This window comes from Pteropus alecto, unplaced genomic scaffold, assembly GCF_000325575.1.
Source record: "Pteropus alecto unplaced genomic scaffold, ASM32557v1 scaffold53, whole genome shotgun sequence".
Classification (NCBI taxonomy): Eukaryota; Metazoa; Chordata; class Mammalia; order Chiroptera; family Pteropodidae; genus Pteropus; species Pteropus alecto.
The window spans coordinates 2593890-2610366 of NW_006434366.1; the positions used below are offsets into that span (position 1 = coordinate 2593890).

Here is a 16477-nt window from a genome sequence, read left to right on the forward strand (position 1 = left end):
AAAAATAGAATTAACTTCCTGAAGAGAGGGCACACGAATGGGATGGAATAATGGCTAGGCTGTCGCTGTCCTTCCCATCGCAGTCCATCTAGCATGTCACTGACCTCCAAACACCCAAGAGGCGGCCATTACAAAAGTACCCACTTTCATTCAGAGCTGAATTTTAAACAGAAATTGTGTGGGGGATGTTTACCAATCAACAGGAAACACCTGCAGTGGGCTGCCCGTTTGCAGAACTGCAGATTTAAGGGAAGTTGGCCAGGCGAGTGTTTGCTTTTCCTTTTTTTCAAGTATCTTCACTGACATCCCTGTTGTTGAGGGCACCACCTTTAAAGTTTGTAACAAAGTGAAAACGTTTCAAGTACTAAAGATGGTGGCTTCCCCACAATGGCAAATTTCAAGAGTAAATCACTTGGCCAACTGGATGTGATGGGTATGGCACTGGTTCCAGTAAATTTCAACTCCCACTCCAGTCTCAGCCTGTCAGACCCTGAGAGGCTGGAATTACCAAATCAAAGGAGATTTTGGTGTAACTGTGAAACCTACATGGATAGAACACACAAAACAACTAGTTCCGCAGTCAAAACAATGAACGCCAAAGCTGCCCTGGTCCAACACAATCCATCTACTTGACAGAATCGGAGGGTCTCATTTTAGAAGTCTCAACTTTTTTTGGAAACTGACATAAACTTAGGATCAAGGGTAAAGCAAGCTAAATTTACATCTCCCTCCCTCCCCACACTTACTTCAAAAATCCTCGGACATGAGGCTGGTGAGAACAGGACCAAACCGACTGCTTGACTAAACGGCTCCAACATCCAACAAGAAAATTCAAACCTGCTGTCTTAAGGACTCCTGTCCCAGAGGTGCTAAATGACACATCCAATTGGCCATCAAGGTTCGGCTGTTCAGAGCGACAGGAGAGTTACAGAGGAAAGGCCGAGTTGAACTTCTCTGAGTAAAAATACATAAAACCCTTTCTCCAGTAGCTTCGAAGAGATAAATATTCACTTTTATAGTGCAAAAGACAACGTACTAGCAAACCAGGCCAAATGCTTTACTTTAAAAATGTGCCTTTGTGGGAAAACCACCATGTTCAGTATTTTAAATCTTTCCATTCTGGAACTGAAGCAGCAAGCATTGCGATTTCAGTTTATGAGGAGAGTTTTGTTATGATTTTTAAAACTGGATTACAAAATGCGTAACTAGCTCTTGCCACTTTTAAAAGTCCTAAATTTGGTGTATAAGACAGTGTACAAATAGCAGCGTTTCTTCCAGCCATTATAAAAACCAAAAACAAAAAAAAAAACCAAAAAAAAACCACATCGCAATATCAATCATGTGGCTATTTTAAAAGTTTATTTGTTTTAACTAGCCCACAGACCCAATTCGTTGAGAGCTGAGCTGATTTCTTTCTCGTACATGGTCAATGGACCCTGGTCACGGTAACTTTCTTTCCACCCCCTTCCAAAAAAGTCAGCAGCTTCCATCACGATGCACGTTTTCAGTTAAAATTGTCAATACAACCCTCAAAATGCAAGTTTATTGAATAAAGCTGAGAAGAGCAGTAAACAGACGAAAAACGCATCCACCTAAATAAAAAAATTCACGTATTTACAAAGTTCGGTAACTGTTAAGTTTTCACATGCAGAGGTTAACGCACAGGAAAGCGTCAGTAGTGTCTGGGTCTTAAAATGCTGAAAGCGATGAGCAGACACACGAGCATTAAGGTTTAGCTACAGGTCGTTCGCGGACCCGCGTGGTCCCCACGTAGTCACACGTTCTAGTTCCGATTCCTCCTTCTTAGGCACAAGCAAATCGCCACTTTCTTGGTGATGGTTCACAGCGACCACTAATGGTGTCGAACTGCAGCAGCAAGTTCAAATATCCCTTCATTGACAGAACCATCCATCCCACCTGGAATATGCAACATGCTTCGAAGAACAGAATTTTAAATGCCGACATTCTACTCATAAAAATGTGACCAGAGAAACACAAGCAGTGTCTGTGCAACACAGCGCAGTGTTTTGTACAGGCATCGTTAAGGCCGTGGGAGTCTATACACTAAAAGTGTCCCTGTCCACAGAGCTCGCTGCCGACTGCGCTGAGGGCTCACGCGTTTGGGGATGCGCCGTCCGCCTGGGTGCTGCTTGACAAAAGAAACGAGATCACACACGGTGTGAGGCAGCACCGAGCAGGTGTACCATCGCGTGTCATCTGCTCCGGTGGCCTATGTGAACAGTTTACGGGAGAAGCGGTAGAAATATGTCCCTTCGTGGATACAGAGATCACTACGCTACACAACATGTTCATGTTAAGCTTACACATCTCCGTATCGCAGAGGCCAGCAACGAGCAGCCGCGACTCAGCTCTGTGTGCCATCACTGCACAACCCGTGGACGGGCCGCACGACCACATTAGGTAAAGCAGGCAGGTCCAGAGTTGTCACAATAATCAAGGTCTACTGGCACCAGGCGAAAGAGCGCCAAACCTTACGTCAGTAAGAGAGAAGAATAAGCATTTTCGTTTGTAAATCTCTCTTGTGCTGAAAGTCAACTTCAAGACTGGATATAAAAAGTCAGGAGTTGCTAACGGCTGGGCACAGAAAGAACGAACAGATGTTTGAACGAAGTCCGACATTCTTAACACGGTTTTATTATATCGGCTGGAATGCTCTAAATTCATGAAAGCTTTTGAGAAAATCTTTAATTCCCAACCCCTTAAAAAAGTGTGTTGAACCAGCAAAAAAAAAAAAAAGAAGAAGAAGAAGAAGTAGAAGAAGAAGAAATATAGAAGTAATTAAGTAATGATCAGGACAGATACAAAACAGCATGCCTTAGTTCCTCCCATGCCCCCAACTGCTATCTGGGGAAGAATTCTCAGAAAGCAGAATGTTTTTGAAACTCATCATGTGAGATGTCGCCAGTGTAAAGAACCAGATCTGCTGCCTCTGCTCACTCTCTGCAGACCATTTTTTTTTTTGAATTCCTAAGGTGTAGTTATACATTTCACATGCATTTGCGGGATGCGTAAACATTATGTTTATATCCCACATGAGTCAGGCTAAAGTTTTTCTAAATACTGTGTGGCACTAGACACTCCATGCTGTATCGTCAGTATCAGTATTAAGCTACTGGACTCTATAATGAAATATCATAGGTAGACATTTACCGAAAACCAATATAAAAACCTGGCCCAGAAAGACCAGAACAGAAATATGCAATTTTCTTGATATAAGATGGTCAAAAGTGTGTGTTTTTTTAAAAACAGCTCTACACACCGTGTGAGACGAGTGTGTATGAGAAGCCTTTTTGTGTGTGCTGACTTTATTATGACAACTCTAGCTGATTCTTTATGAAGGATTAGGGATACACATCTTCAGCAGTGCACATGAGAAATAAACTCTGAAAAAGGCCATTTCTTGGGTTTAGGAGGGACCGTATTTTGGGAGGTGCTTCAGAGGAACGGACAATAATTCTAGGGTCGTAGCCAGGAAGGACTGAAGACTTCAGGAGGCGCTTTTCAGCTTCTTCTAGATTTTGAATGTTGAATAAGCCACTGAAGTGTGATATCTAAAGATGGAGGGAAAAAAGGTGTTAAGATACCGAAGTTAAACTAAACAACGGAGATCATATTTAAAATGCAGCTAATTCAAAGCGCGTGCCGGGCCCCCCCTCGTCTGCTTTTCGGCATCTATACTGCCGCTTCCCATCACCTGAGCCTCAAGAGGACAATGTGAGGACTGACGAGAGACTGTAAGAAACGTGCCGTCCGTGCCGTCCTTCATTCACCCCAAACTTACCGACTGCCTGCAAGGTCAGGTATTGTATGTGAAGCGCCGAGAACAGAGATACGGGCGACCCCGCCTCTGCCCTCAAGGAGCTTGGAGTGTCACAGCCAGAAAACATGTAAGTCACCACTGGGGGTGGGGGGCCGCCCCATGGAACTCGAGGCAAAAGAAACTGTGGAGCCCTGGATGGACCGCAAGTGGTAAGAGGCGGCTGAAGCAGAGGATGGGGCCGGGGTGCCACTCATTGCCAAGGCTAAGGCAGGGTTGCCCAGCCTCGCCCCTGACATTTTGGGCAGGTTAATTCTTCGCTGGACAGAGGGGAGGCCCCTCCCTAGGTATGGCAGAACGTTTTTCAACATTCGCAACCTTTACCACTAGATGCCGTTATCACCACTGCCCTGTCTCAGTTATGAAAACCAATGTCGTCTCCAGACATCCATCGCCAAAGGGCCCGGGGGCCAAAATCCTCCTTGCTCGAGAATCACAGGGCTAGAGGGAGCCAGATGATCTTGGATGTCATTCTAAGATGCTAAGAAATCTGGACTTTATTCTCAAGTCAATAAGAAGGTATTGGCGAATTTTAGGCAGGAAAATTATGTTTATTTTAGTAAGATCGACAATGGCAACAGGAGAGGACACCTTGGAACACTGCCGACATAGTGACTATCGCAATGGGACGAGGAAAGTGACGACGGCCTGAGGCGAGCCAAGTGCTGTGGAGATGGAGAGGAGCAAAGCGAGAAGAATGAGTACGATGTGGGACTGACGGGCCTTGGTGACCGACAGACGCAGTGGGCGAGAAACCACCTTCGGGCCTGAATGAGAGCGTGGGCGGAGCTGGTGACCGACACAGCCTTGGAAAGAAAAGACTGAGAGTTCGGCCCCAGGCACATCGAGTTCGAGGTGCAGAAAGTAATCGTAATGGAGATGCCCAACAGGTGGCTTTAGCACATGGACCCGAGTCAGAGACAGGCTGGCAAGACACCATCACACAGGGCCACCTGAAACCACAGGAGCTGAGATGAGCCAAGAAAAGCCCTGGACTGAGAAGTCAGCTAGGTCGAACACTGAATTCCTGCCCTGGAGTTCCTTACAAGGTGTCGGTCACCGAGTGTAAGTGAGCATCCATTAGAAGCGTCACCCTATTCTCCAAGCCTGAAAGATGAGCGTAAATTCAACCTCCCAGTTTCCCAGCTCAGATGCGTTAGGGAAACTCTAAGGCTCATATTCACGGAACAGCCTGGAGCTGAGACTGACCCAACAGGACCTGCTCACAGACGTGGAGACGACGGTGCTGAAGCAGGCCGTCTGCACTTCACGGGGAGGACGGTGGCGTACGAGAGCAAAGCCACACGTGTCTGAACTGAAGGGGGAAAAGGCAAACAGAGAAGTGGCAGGACCAGGTCTGAGTATTTCAGAAACCCCGACTCCCCAAAAATCTTTTGGACACTGGGCCGATGGATCCTTAAGATTAGATAAAAAGGCAGAGAAAAAATAAGACAGCCGTCTGCCATGACAAAAAGGGTCACAGGTATGAGCCCTCTTGACAAAAATCATCTTCCCAGATGGAATCTGTTCTCCACGTGGTTTGAGGACACGTTACGCGTGGACCACACCAGGAAGCTGGAAGTGTAACATACAACCCACGCACAGCGCGCTGAAATGCTTTTTGGAACGATTTAGTAAACTGATAAATCTGATACTAAACTGTGTTATAAAAGCTGAAACTAAGGAGGATGTTCTGACTTGACCACCCAAGCAGTCTAATCTATCTGGCTGTTAGCTGTATTTCTAGCTCCAAAGAAACAGGCATTCTGATGAAAAAGTACTCCCCGAGAGTCTAGTTAAAAGTGGGTCAGTTTCCTTGGGCGTGACAACACTGAGTGAACCAGGAGCTCGACCAGCACAAACCCGAGGACCACGGGGCTAGACAGCGACCTCCAAACATCAGCCTCAAACAGCACACAAGTTCTCGCTGACTTTCCTGCACTGATAAATAGCTCAAGAGACTTTTTCAGAAAAGCATCTGGCTAGTTTTTCATGGTGGTAAAACAAAGGATTCATTTTCTCCCTTCAAAGACATTCCCCACCCCCCGCCCCCTCGTTTCAGGAAATTGTAGAGAAAATATAATGGACTACTAGATTTACAAAATAGCACAATGTACCAAGTTACGGTCAGTAAAAACAGGGTTTCTCGACCTCACCACTGACATTCTGGCTGGACAGCTCTGCTGTGGGGTGTGTAGGGTGTGTGGAGCATCCCTGGTCTCTACCACTGGACGCCAAAATCACCCTCCTCATCATGACAACCAAAAATGTCTCCAGACACGACCGACTGTCTCCTGGAATAAAAACCCCGCAGCGAGAACTACGTATGTGTAAAGCAACATTCTCTGGGAGGCGCCCCTCAAAGTTTAACAAGAGTTTCCCCCAACACAGGAAAGAATTTTTAAAAAAATAAACACAAATTCACTTTAAATGCTTGAATAGTCTGTTTTCAAGTTAACTGAATGCTCCAATGTAAAAAGTCACTAATTCTATCCATTTAACAGAGAGGACTTGGATCCATCAGCAAAGGACTGGGCTCAGATTGCTTTGGGTGGTCTTTAAAGGGAGCCCAGAACCAGCCAGAAAACGATCAACACCTGAGCTCATCAGAACATATTGGGGGGTGGAGGGTGGGGTGGGGAAGCGGGTGAGACATAGACTAGAACTGACTTGGGAAAAAAGTTAAGTACGATGAGAGCCTATGTATCAAATAAAGACTAAAATATCAGAATACCTTTTTAAATACACCATCTTGGCACTATCTGTTACATTTTATTTTGATACACTTTGTTTATTAAATAGTCCCTCACCTAATTTTAGCTAAGAGACTAGACATGAGTCATACATACTTATTCTTTGTGGATGCCAGATTGAACGATGTCCCCTAAAAATTCACATCCACCTGGAACCTGAGAATTTATTTGGAAATAGGGTCTTTGCAGATGTGATTAGTTAAAATGAGGTCATATCAGATTATGGTGGGTCCTAACCCAATGACGTGTGTCCTTATGAGAAGAGAGAACAGCCACACAGAAACACAGACAGAGGAGAAGGCCACATGAAGCTGGAGGCGGAAACTGGAGTGACACGGCGACAAGCCCAGAACGTCCGAGATTGCGGAGACGCCCACAGCTCCGAAAGGCAAGGAAGGGTCCTCCCCTAGAGCCGTCAGAGAGAGCAGGGCCCTGCCGCCGCCTCCTGAACGTTAAGGAACACATTTCTGCCGTGTCGAGCCCCCGGCCTGTGGCGCCGTGCCACGGCAGGCCCTAAGCAGACGGAGGGCACCTTGGGCTCATACCACCAGTGGAGTGCTAACACACTGCGTTAATCCACTGGTTCAATAAAGAAACAGTGTCACAGTGCCCAAGCACCAATTTTTGTAACGTCTTATTTCAAACATCATTTTGTTATAAAGCACAACTGGATACTTAGCTCTAATTAATACAATAAATTGATATCCCAGATGCTTCACCACTTCATGCCTTTATTGCATCTATTTCTTTAAATGCACAGAACAGATGCAGGACGTTTTATTTGTTGTCAAAAGCTATAACGTCTACCCTTTTTCCTGAGGCAAAACAGTACTCTATAAAGAAGCCTCTTAAACAGCCATGGGGATAATAAACAGTAAGACTCATCAGACACCCCTTCCAATGGTACCCATTTCTTCCAAAAACACGTTACTTCTTACCTATATTATCCTTTTCTTTGCAAGAAATTGAATAGCAGCAAATTTCTCTATCCTGAATAGCAGACAGATTCCTATAGGAAGCAAAATTAAGAGAATAAGTCTGTGCTTAAAACAGCTGTCATACTTATCACTCTTTGCTCAATTTACTTTTTTTTTAATTACTAAATGGAAGAAATTATTTTATTACTACTAAAAATTTAGCGATTCATTTCTCCGGTAGGCCAAGTTTATGTACCTAAAAACATGGCTACGACCATCGCTGAATAATGCAACAATGCTAAGAAAGTCATGGGCAAAAAAGTATAATTTAGAACCAAATTTAAAAAAAAAAAGCCATCATTCATTCTAAGACATACATTTTTTCAATTAGCTGTTTCTCATCCAAGGCGTTAGGAAGATCTCTCTTGTTTCCAAGGACCAGCACCTTTAACAAAGAAGAGATATTAAGAGCCACCTTAACATCAGAAATGCCACAGAAGCATATCACATTCACATCTGCAGACGCTGACGTGCCAGGACGGTAAGGCGAGTTTGTGGAACTGGTGGCCTATCTCACTCACTTAATCGTTCGAATTAGCGTTCGCTTTAACTTCCACATGCACAGGTCCTTCATTCAGTACGTGGCTGCCAACTTCTATTTCAAATATCTTAGTCTATGGGGTGTGCATTCTGCTATTTCTTAATAAATCTTTACCAAAATGCGAGTATGACCTTAACCCAGGGTAGAGGAATGGTTTTTAGCCATTTTTAAATCTGTGAGCCGTCAATCATGTGAACATGTAAATAAGCTTTTAAAATTCTGGCTCCACCCTACAGAATATCATGAATGAATACTCTAAGTCAATGGATAAGTCTGGGGATCAGATGAATACAGTAGCTACCAACTCTCAGAATAAATGTCATCTGACCGCTACATGTGCTTTGAAAGAGGAAAGCAGAGATGATGGGCTTCTCGCCTCTCTGCCCTCCAGAAAGCACAGAATGTGAGCACAGATAACATACTTGGTAACATCCACGTCCTAAGTCAGCGTCTTCTAAAAACCAGCAGCTCTGGCCCACGCTAACAAAGTACACGCCGTGACTCCTCGTCAGACCTTTTTCTTTCACCTAATACCCCCACTCCCACTCCCACCTCTGGACCCTAACCGCGTCGACTCGCAGGCCCTAGACTCTTGCTCACACAAAGGACAAAGAGATGAGGACAGAGACGCAGAGCGCCGGGGGCACTGGCAGCTCTCATGGGCAGTCGAGAGCCAAGAAACAAATCTCGGTGTGCCGGTCCGCCCGTCGTCCTTCCCCAACTCGCACCCGCCCGTACCCCGCTCCTTACTCATTTAATCCTTCGAGCTGAACCTGCCGAGTCTCTAACACGTCGTGGTCGTTTGCAGCAGCTGCTGCCCATGGGGCTGCCTGGCGTCCTAGCCCCGTTCCTACGTTTCAGAAATCTCCCACCTACGAACCTGCCTCCCAATAAAGCTACTTGCTTCTGCGGGTAATTTCCCTCCCGGCTTTCTTTTCTGCTAGAGCGTGGACACAGCATCTAGGGTCAACCCGAACTCTGACTGCAGAGCCAGTGATGCAAGAAGCAGAGAGAGAACCCATTCTGACAGGGAAGGGCGCCAACTTCCCAGTGCTCGCAACTAAGAAACCTCCCGTGACCAAGGCAAAACTGACTTTGCCGTAGTATAGAGAACTTGTTTTTAACGTAGAAGAAAAAGAAGAGGCTTTAAAGTCAGATCGACTTGGATTCAAACTCGGTTGTGCAACATACTAGGGCCATGTGATCCTGTGTGAATAACAACCGTTACAGAGGAGGAATAATGCCACCGACTTCAACATGTGAGGATTAACTGAGATACTATACCTCAAGTGTCAGACACCCATGAGCTTGTCACGAGGCCGGAGCCTGGTCCTTTCCCAGCATTCCTTAGCTCAACGAATGGCACCACCTTCCAGCTAATCGCATCAGGAACGAGGGATCGCTCTCTACTCCTTCCCTTTGAACCCATCTAAGTCTGATGGACTGTGTTTCTAAATATCGCGAAAATCTGCGTCCTTCTGACCGTCATGTCTCCTGCCACCGTAACCACGGCACTGTGATCTGCCAGGGACACTTCACCCGCTTCCTGATGCCACCCTCCCCACAGTCCTTCCTGCCACTTCGATCCATTCTTCAATGGAAATCAAAAAAATTTCAGTAATAAATCTGATCGTTTAAAATACTGCAATGGCTTCCTACACAGTCCAGCCCAGCGCAGCCTCCTTTAGTGTCCTGGCTGCCACATGGCTCGCCACACTCTGCCCACGCCCCGGACTGTGCTCTGTGCTCCAGACACTGGCCTCCCGCGCCCTGCTGCCTCCCACCTGAGGCCCTTTGTCTGAACTCTTCCCCAAGCGTCTCTCACTGTCACGCGCTCGCACATGCTCGCATCGGAGCTCGCGTCCCCTCCTTGGGGAGCCCTTCCCGCCTCACGCCAGGCCACGCCTGCCCTCTCACGCACGGCTCTCACGGCCCGCGTGCCTTGCGCTTCACAGCACTTATCACAGCTGTATTATTCGAGCGAGTTCACGGATCTGCCTTTCCCACTAAACCACTAGCTCCGTGAGCGCTGGGCGCGTGTCTAGGCACCTCTGTTCACCGCTGCCTCCAGGCCTGAGCGCCGCCGCCGCCGCCGCCGCCGCCACAGCTGAACGAGGAGCTGGTCAGAAGATGAAGAAACAGCACAGTGCCCGGCACGCGGCAGACGCTCAGTAAACGGAAGCCTTCCAGACTTTAAAACAGGTGACGCCTTACCGATAACACACGTAACTAACCAACCATATAATTTTAATAATGTAATGACAATCACAGACATATAATATGTAGTTACATATTATGTAAAATAACAAATATTCCATACTTACTGGAATTCCTTGTAACTGTGGTTTATCTAGAAGATTATGTAGTTCATTTCGCGAGGCTTCTATCTTTTCGCGATCTGCAGCATCTATCATGTAACTTTAAAATAAAAATAAAGTGACCTGAATACGCCTTCTCCATATTTTGATGATCACAATTAATATTACAGATTTTTAATTTTCTTAAGATTTATACTACTGAAACTGTTAATCAAATTAAAGTCCTGGATCAAGAAAAGTTCAGCACCCCAAACTTTTCAACACTGTTCTTTGGAGTTAATACATGACAGTAGCACATTTATGTCCCTCAGCCCAGAGCCGTATAAACAAAAAATATAAAGAAAACTGTCATTCTATAATTAAAAATTTTAAAGTCTTATGTTAATGGAGTACAATAAGCAAACATCTAAGAAAGACTGTTACGGCCTAAAATAAAAAATGAGACTTTGAAAGTATTGAAAGGTAACACTTTTCCTTGAAACCTAGGTCGACTTGTTAAGGGCAGCGCTTACACGATGGCGTTGACCCCCCTGCAGTACCGCTCCCACATGCTCCGGAACCGGGGCTGCCCGCCGATGTCCCAGATCTGCAATCCAGACAGACAGCTCTCAGTGCAGGCATTCCAAATACACATCGAAGCAGAAAGATCGGGCAGACACACTCATTTTCAAAACGGTACAGTCAAATGGCTCCTCGAAAACTTGAGCTCACACAAGCTCTTAATCTGGAAGTTCTTGGGGCTTCCAAACTCGAAGTTCATATTTAATACGTTTACACTAAATCTAGTAAGTTCTGCTGGAGCAGAGATTTAGTTTTTGTGCAGTGCTTTGCCTGCTGACCAATAAATTTCAAATACTGAAAACACAGTAATTCCCCCACACCGGCAGGGAATACGCTCCAAGACCCCCAGTGACGCCAGACACCCAGGACAGTCCCGAACCCCGCACATACTATGATTTTTCCTATATGTGTATCCTATGATGAAGTGTAATTCATAAATTAGGCACAGTAAGAGATTAACAACAATAACTGATAATAAGATAGAACAATTATAACACAATTAAATAAGGGTGACGAGCACAAGCACTATGATATTGTGACAGCTGATGTGATAACCGAGATGGCTAAGTGACTAAAAGGCAGGGGTGTCTACAGCGGGGAGGTGCCAAACAAAGGGATGACTCACGTCCCAGGTGGGACAGTGGGGACGGCATGAGATTTCATCACACTACTTAGAGGCGCAATCTGAAGCTTACGAACTGTTTATTTCCGGTATTTTCCATTTAATATTTTCACACCATGGCTGACCACAGGTAAGTGAAATCGCGGATAAAGGGAGACTACTGTATATGTCTCTAATACTTCTGGAATCTCCAAAATCATGCATCATCCAGATTTGAATGCCAATACAGAAAACAACAGTTCATTCAGAATCTATTAAAGTTTAATTGTCTGACTGGGTATACATTAACTGCTTAATCATTTCTAATAGTTCTGTAAATAACAGAGTCAACATTCCTACCTAGGTATTTTTCTCATATAAAATTATTTTATCCATGTGAAAGCCACTACCCACAATAATTTCATCATTATGTCTACTATGTAGGGTACTATTCTGGACGACAGGCTGTATTTAAGTCTAAGTCATGGTATTTATCTTCAAGAGGCTTCAGATTTAGCTGTAGGCATGGGTAATATGCAAAAAGAGACACAGACATGAAGTTATGAGCTTCACTAGACGAGCTACAGAAAGATTTCAGTAAACAGCTTCTGTGAGCCACAGGACTGGGTGAAATGGCCGTAGGCCCCCGGCTATAGCAGTAAACTCCCATGAACTACTGAAGCAAAACCCACCACCACCCCCGCCCCCTAAAAAACAGTCCAACAATCCATGATTCAAAGTCTTTCTAAAAATAAAACTATGTTAAACTAGTTAACTTTCCCCCATTTTATAGTTTTAATTTTACGACTTAGTAGTAAAGAAAGAGAAAACTTGAGTTACCATATCTGCTACCTCAAATATAACACTCTATTACCAATACTATAAACAATAATTTGTTTTTCAATATAAAATACTGTTCATGAAATAATGTGACACCACATCCCAAACACTCTGAAAACAGGGGTTTTACTCCTGGGAACATCTAAATCCTAACTCTTACCTCTGCTAACCCAGATGCCACGTTTTCTATGGGCACTTACCCGTCAACTCTTATAATCAGAGAAAGAAAAAAATGCAATTTATACTCTTTTGCAACTGGCCCGTCCATTAGTTAAGAACTGCAAATACTCATGTAAAAAAAACCCCACACAAACGAACAAACAAACAGAAAAATGCCTAGCTGTAAATCCTAACTGAAATCGAGTATGACAAGATGACGTACCTTTATTGTGACGTTACCTTTAGTCACTTTCCTCATGTTGAAGCCCACCGTGGGGATCATATCCTCACTGAATTGACCTGACTGGATGAAAGAAAACATGTGAAGTTAGAATAATCAGTGTCCGTTCACACGCGCACCTGCAGAAGCACCTGGCACCAACACTGCTTCTGTACCCGAACTTAGTCAACAACTCATTGGTGACAATCTGCCTAAAGAAAACATTCCTTACAGCTATATTTCTTGAAGAGGTGCATGACTTTGTTCGTACGAAGATATTTCTTCCATTAAAGAAAGATAGGTTTGAAACTAAGACGAATTTTTCTGTACTTAAGTTTTAAAAAAGAAATATTGAACATTACAATTACATATGAAAATTTATTAATTTCCCCACCTATACATACATTTTCATAAAGCAGAAGAAAATCAGAAGTAAAACTTCAAAGTTTTCCATTTTTAGCATTTAAATTATTTTGACAATAACTGTTAACATTCACTGCTGAATAGCTTTCCTGAGTTTGTCTTTTAACAAGGCTTATATTTTGTCATATAAAAGGTCTTCCTTCTATTAATCACTTCTGTTCTCCTTCTGGTTTCTTACCTTTCTGTCATAAGACTACAATTAAATATTTTCTAATAGTGTTTGTATGACTTTTTCAAATTTAAATTGTTCGTCCATCTCGAATTTGATAAAAGAGAGTTTCTTTTTCAAATGGGTAACCAACGATCATCTCACTCATTTAAAAATCCACACTTCCCAACTAATTTGAAGTGATAATGCCAAATTCCATATAGACAGTTCTGTGTCTGAGTCTTTTTCCATTAGTCTATTTACTCCTAAATTAGGACTACACGTCTATATTATGTATTATTCTATATAGCAGATCAAGAATTTAGAATGTTTTTAAAATTGTCTTGGTTCATCTGTCACATTCCAAATAAACTTTAGAAATTATGATATTTAACCACTATCAGCTCTCTCTATTCAGGCACATGGTTTGTCCACTGCGACATTTAAATCTTTTATATCCTTCAGTAAAGTATCAGTTCTTATAACAGATCTTCTGCATTTCTTGTCATATTCCTTATTTTGACTACAGTTATGAAAATTTTCCTAATGAGTCACAGTTAATATTGATTTTATATATTTACACATTTGTATGTTTTATTTACCAAACATTAATTTCTCAGTTGACCTCTTCTCAGGTAAACAGCCCAGGATGATGCTCTATTTCGACAAGGGCGTGACTGAACAAACAGGACTACTTTCAAGGCCCTACCACGGGCCGATGGTTTGCTGGGACCTTATGCTGGCCACACATGCATTCCAAAACTCTCAAGTCCCAAGCACGACGAAGTCCAATTTTACAAATTAACTCTGTATAACTCCCAAAGTTCTACCTCTTTTTTTCCCCCCCGTTCAGTGGCGCTTGGGCTCATTTTTTAAAAGAGTTAATAACTGTAATCACTACTTTCATTTATATTGCAATTCTCAGATCTTTCGCCTATGATTTATATGTGAAAATCCAGTCATATCATAACTATATATATTAAAAACTAGTCATGACACAACAAAAAATACAACCTGATTAAAAAATGGGCAAAGGCAACACCAAAGGCATGCTCCATGAAAGAAATAATAAGCTGGATTTAATAAAGTTAAGAACTTCTGCTCTGCAAAAGACACATCTAATAAAGCACTGTTACCTACAATATACAAAGAACTCTTAAAGCTCGAAAATATGAAAACAAACCACCCAATTTAAAAATGAGCCAAAGACCTTAAGAGACCTCACTAAAGAAGATATACAGATGAGAAATAAGTATATGAACGTCAGGGAACTGCAAGTTAAAACAATGAGATACCTCTGCACACTTATCAGAGGGGCCAAACCTGCCGCACTGATAACATCAAATGCTGCCAGGGACGTGGAGCAACAGGAACTCTCTCTCGCTCACTCCTGGGGGGAATGCAAACGCCACAGCCATTTCTTATGAAACCAAACACACTCATACCGCACAACCCAGCTATCGTGCTCCTTGGAATTTACCCAAAGGAGGTGAAAGCTTAAGTGCACACGAACGCCCGTCCACGGATGTTTGCTGCAGCTTTATTTATAGCTGCCCAAACTCGGAAGCAGCCAAGAGCCCCTGAGTAAGTGAATGCATACGCAGACTGTGGTACCTTCAGACAATGGGATATTATTTAGCACTAAAAAGAAATGAGCTAAAAAGACACGAAGGAACCTTAAATGCATATCTAAATGAAAGACCCCATTTGGAAAGACTACGTATTGTGTCACTCCAGCAATATGACATTCTGAAAAAGGCAAAACTATAGAAATGGTAAAAAGATCGGGGGGTCGAGGGGTGGGAAGGGATGACCAGGCGGAGCACAGAGTATTCAGGCAGCACCATACTCTGCATACTGTAACGAGGGACACATGTCATTACACATTTGTCCAAACCCTCGAACGGTGTAACGCCAAGAGTGAACCCCAATGTAAACTATGGACTGTGTGGGTGATAACCATGCGTCAGCGTAAGGCATCAGTGGTAACTGAGGTACCGCTCTGTGTGGGACGCTGATAACGGGCAGGCCCTGAGTGCATGGGAAACCTATGCCCCCTCCCCTCAAATCCTGCTGCGAACTACTCTAAAAAGCCTTAAAACGAAAAAAGAAAGTGGGCAAAGGATTTAAATAGATATTTTCAAAGAATATAGAAATGGCTAATAAGCACATGTAAAGATGCTTGATATCACTAAATATTAGGAAAATGCAAATCAAAACCACAAAGAGATACCACCTCGCACACACTAGGATGAGCCAGAGACCTTACCGGAGACCTCGTCGCTAGGACGGCTGTCATCAACAAACAAACAAACAAACAAACGACCCGCAAGACAAAAACCAAAATAACTACTAACGAGGATGGGGAGAAACAGGGACCCTGGTGGGAACGATGCGCCTGCTGCGAAATGGCCGCTGCTGTGCAAAACGGGCAGGCGGGTCCTCGGAAAATGAAAAATCGCGCCACCACACGATCCGGCACTTCCGCTTCAGAGTACATTCCCCAAATAACTGGACGCAGGGACTGAGAGAGGTGTGCGCCACGTTCACAGCAGCGGCAGTCGTGTGCGACCCGCGTGTCCACTGGCAGATGAACGGACAGACACGATGGGCTCTCTTCCTGCAGCGTCATATTACGCAGCCTTAACCTCGTGGATGAATCCTGGGGACGTCGCGCTAAGCGAAGTCAGTCAGTCACAGTAAAACAAGTACTACATGACTCTACCAACGTAAGGGAACTGGGGAAGTTCATAAAGACAGACCTGGAATGGTTGCCGAGGGCTGGTGCTCAGTGGGCGGGGATTTCGGTTGGGAAGGTAAGTTCTACAGACAGACAGCGGTGGCGGTTCCACAGCTGCGGGCACGTACTAATCCCCCTGACCGCACGCTTAAAAAGAGTTAAGGTGGGAAATTTTAAGTTTTGTGTATAAGAAGAGGCAATTATCGTTTTATAGGAAATAAATTCCCAAGGTCACATAGCTCCATAGTGGTGGGTTGTATTTTTCTTAAGGAGTGCCACTGTAATTACGTCTAGAGGCTTTAATTAATCTCTGAGGAGAGGTCTATGTGAAATAACGTCTCATTTATTTGGTATCAGC

General features: G+C 43.9%; 1 protein-coding gene across 1 annotated transcript; it reads right to left on the reverse strand.

The window, feature by feature from the left end:
* Positions 1–1337: 1337 nt before the first annotated feature.
* Positions 1338–12925, reverse strand: ARL8B (ADP ribosylation factor like GTPase 8B). Its single transcript, XM_006909192.3, has 6 exons — positions 12812–12925; positions 10940–11013; positions 10434–10527; positions 7886–7953; positions 7530–7600; positions 1338–3572 (listed from the first exon to the last, which is right to left on the reverse strand). Exons 1-6 carry the CDS (start codon positions 12908–12910, stop codon positions 3523–3525), a joined length of 456 nt encoding a protein of 151 aa, XP_006909254.3. The 5' UTR covers positions 12911–12925; the 3' UTR covers positions 1338–3522.
* Between the last annotated feature and the right edge of the window lie 3552 nt (positions 12926–16477).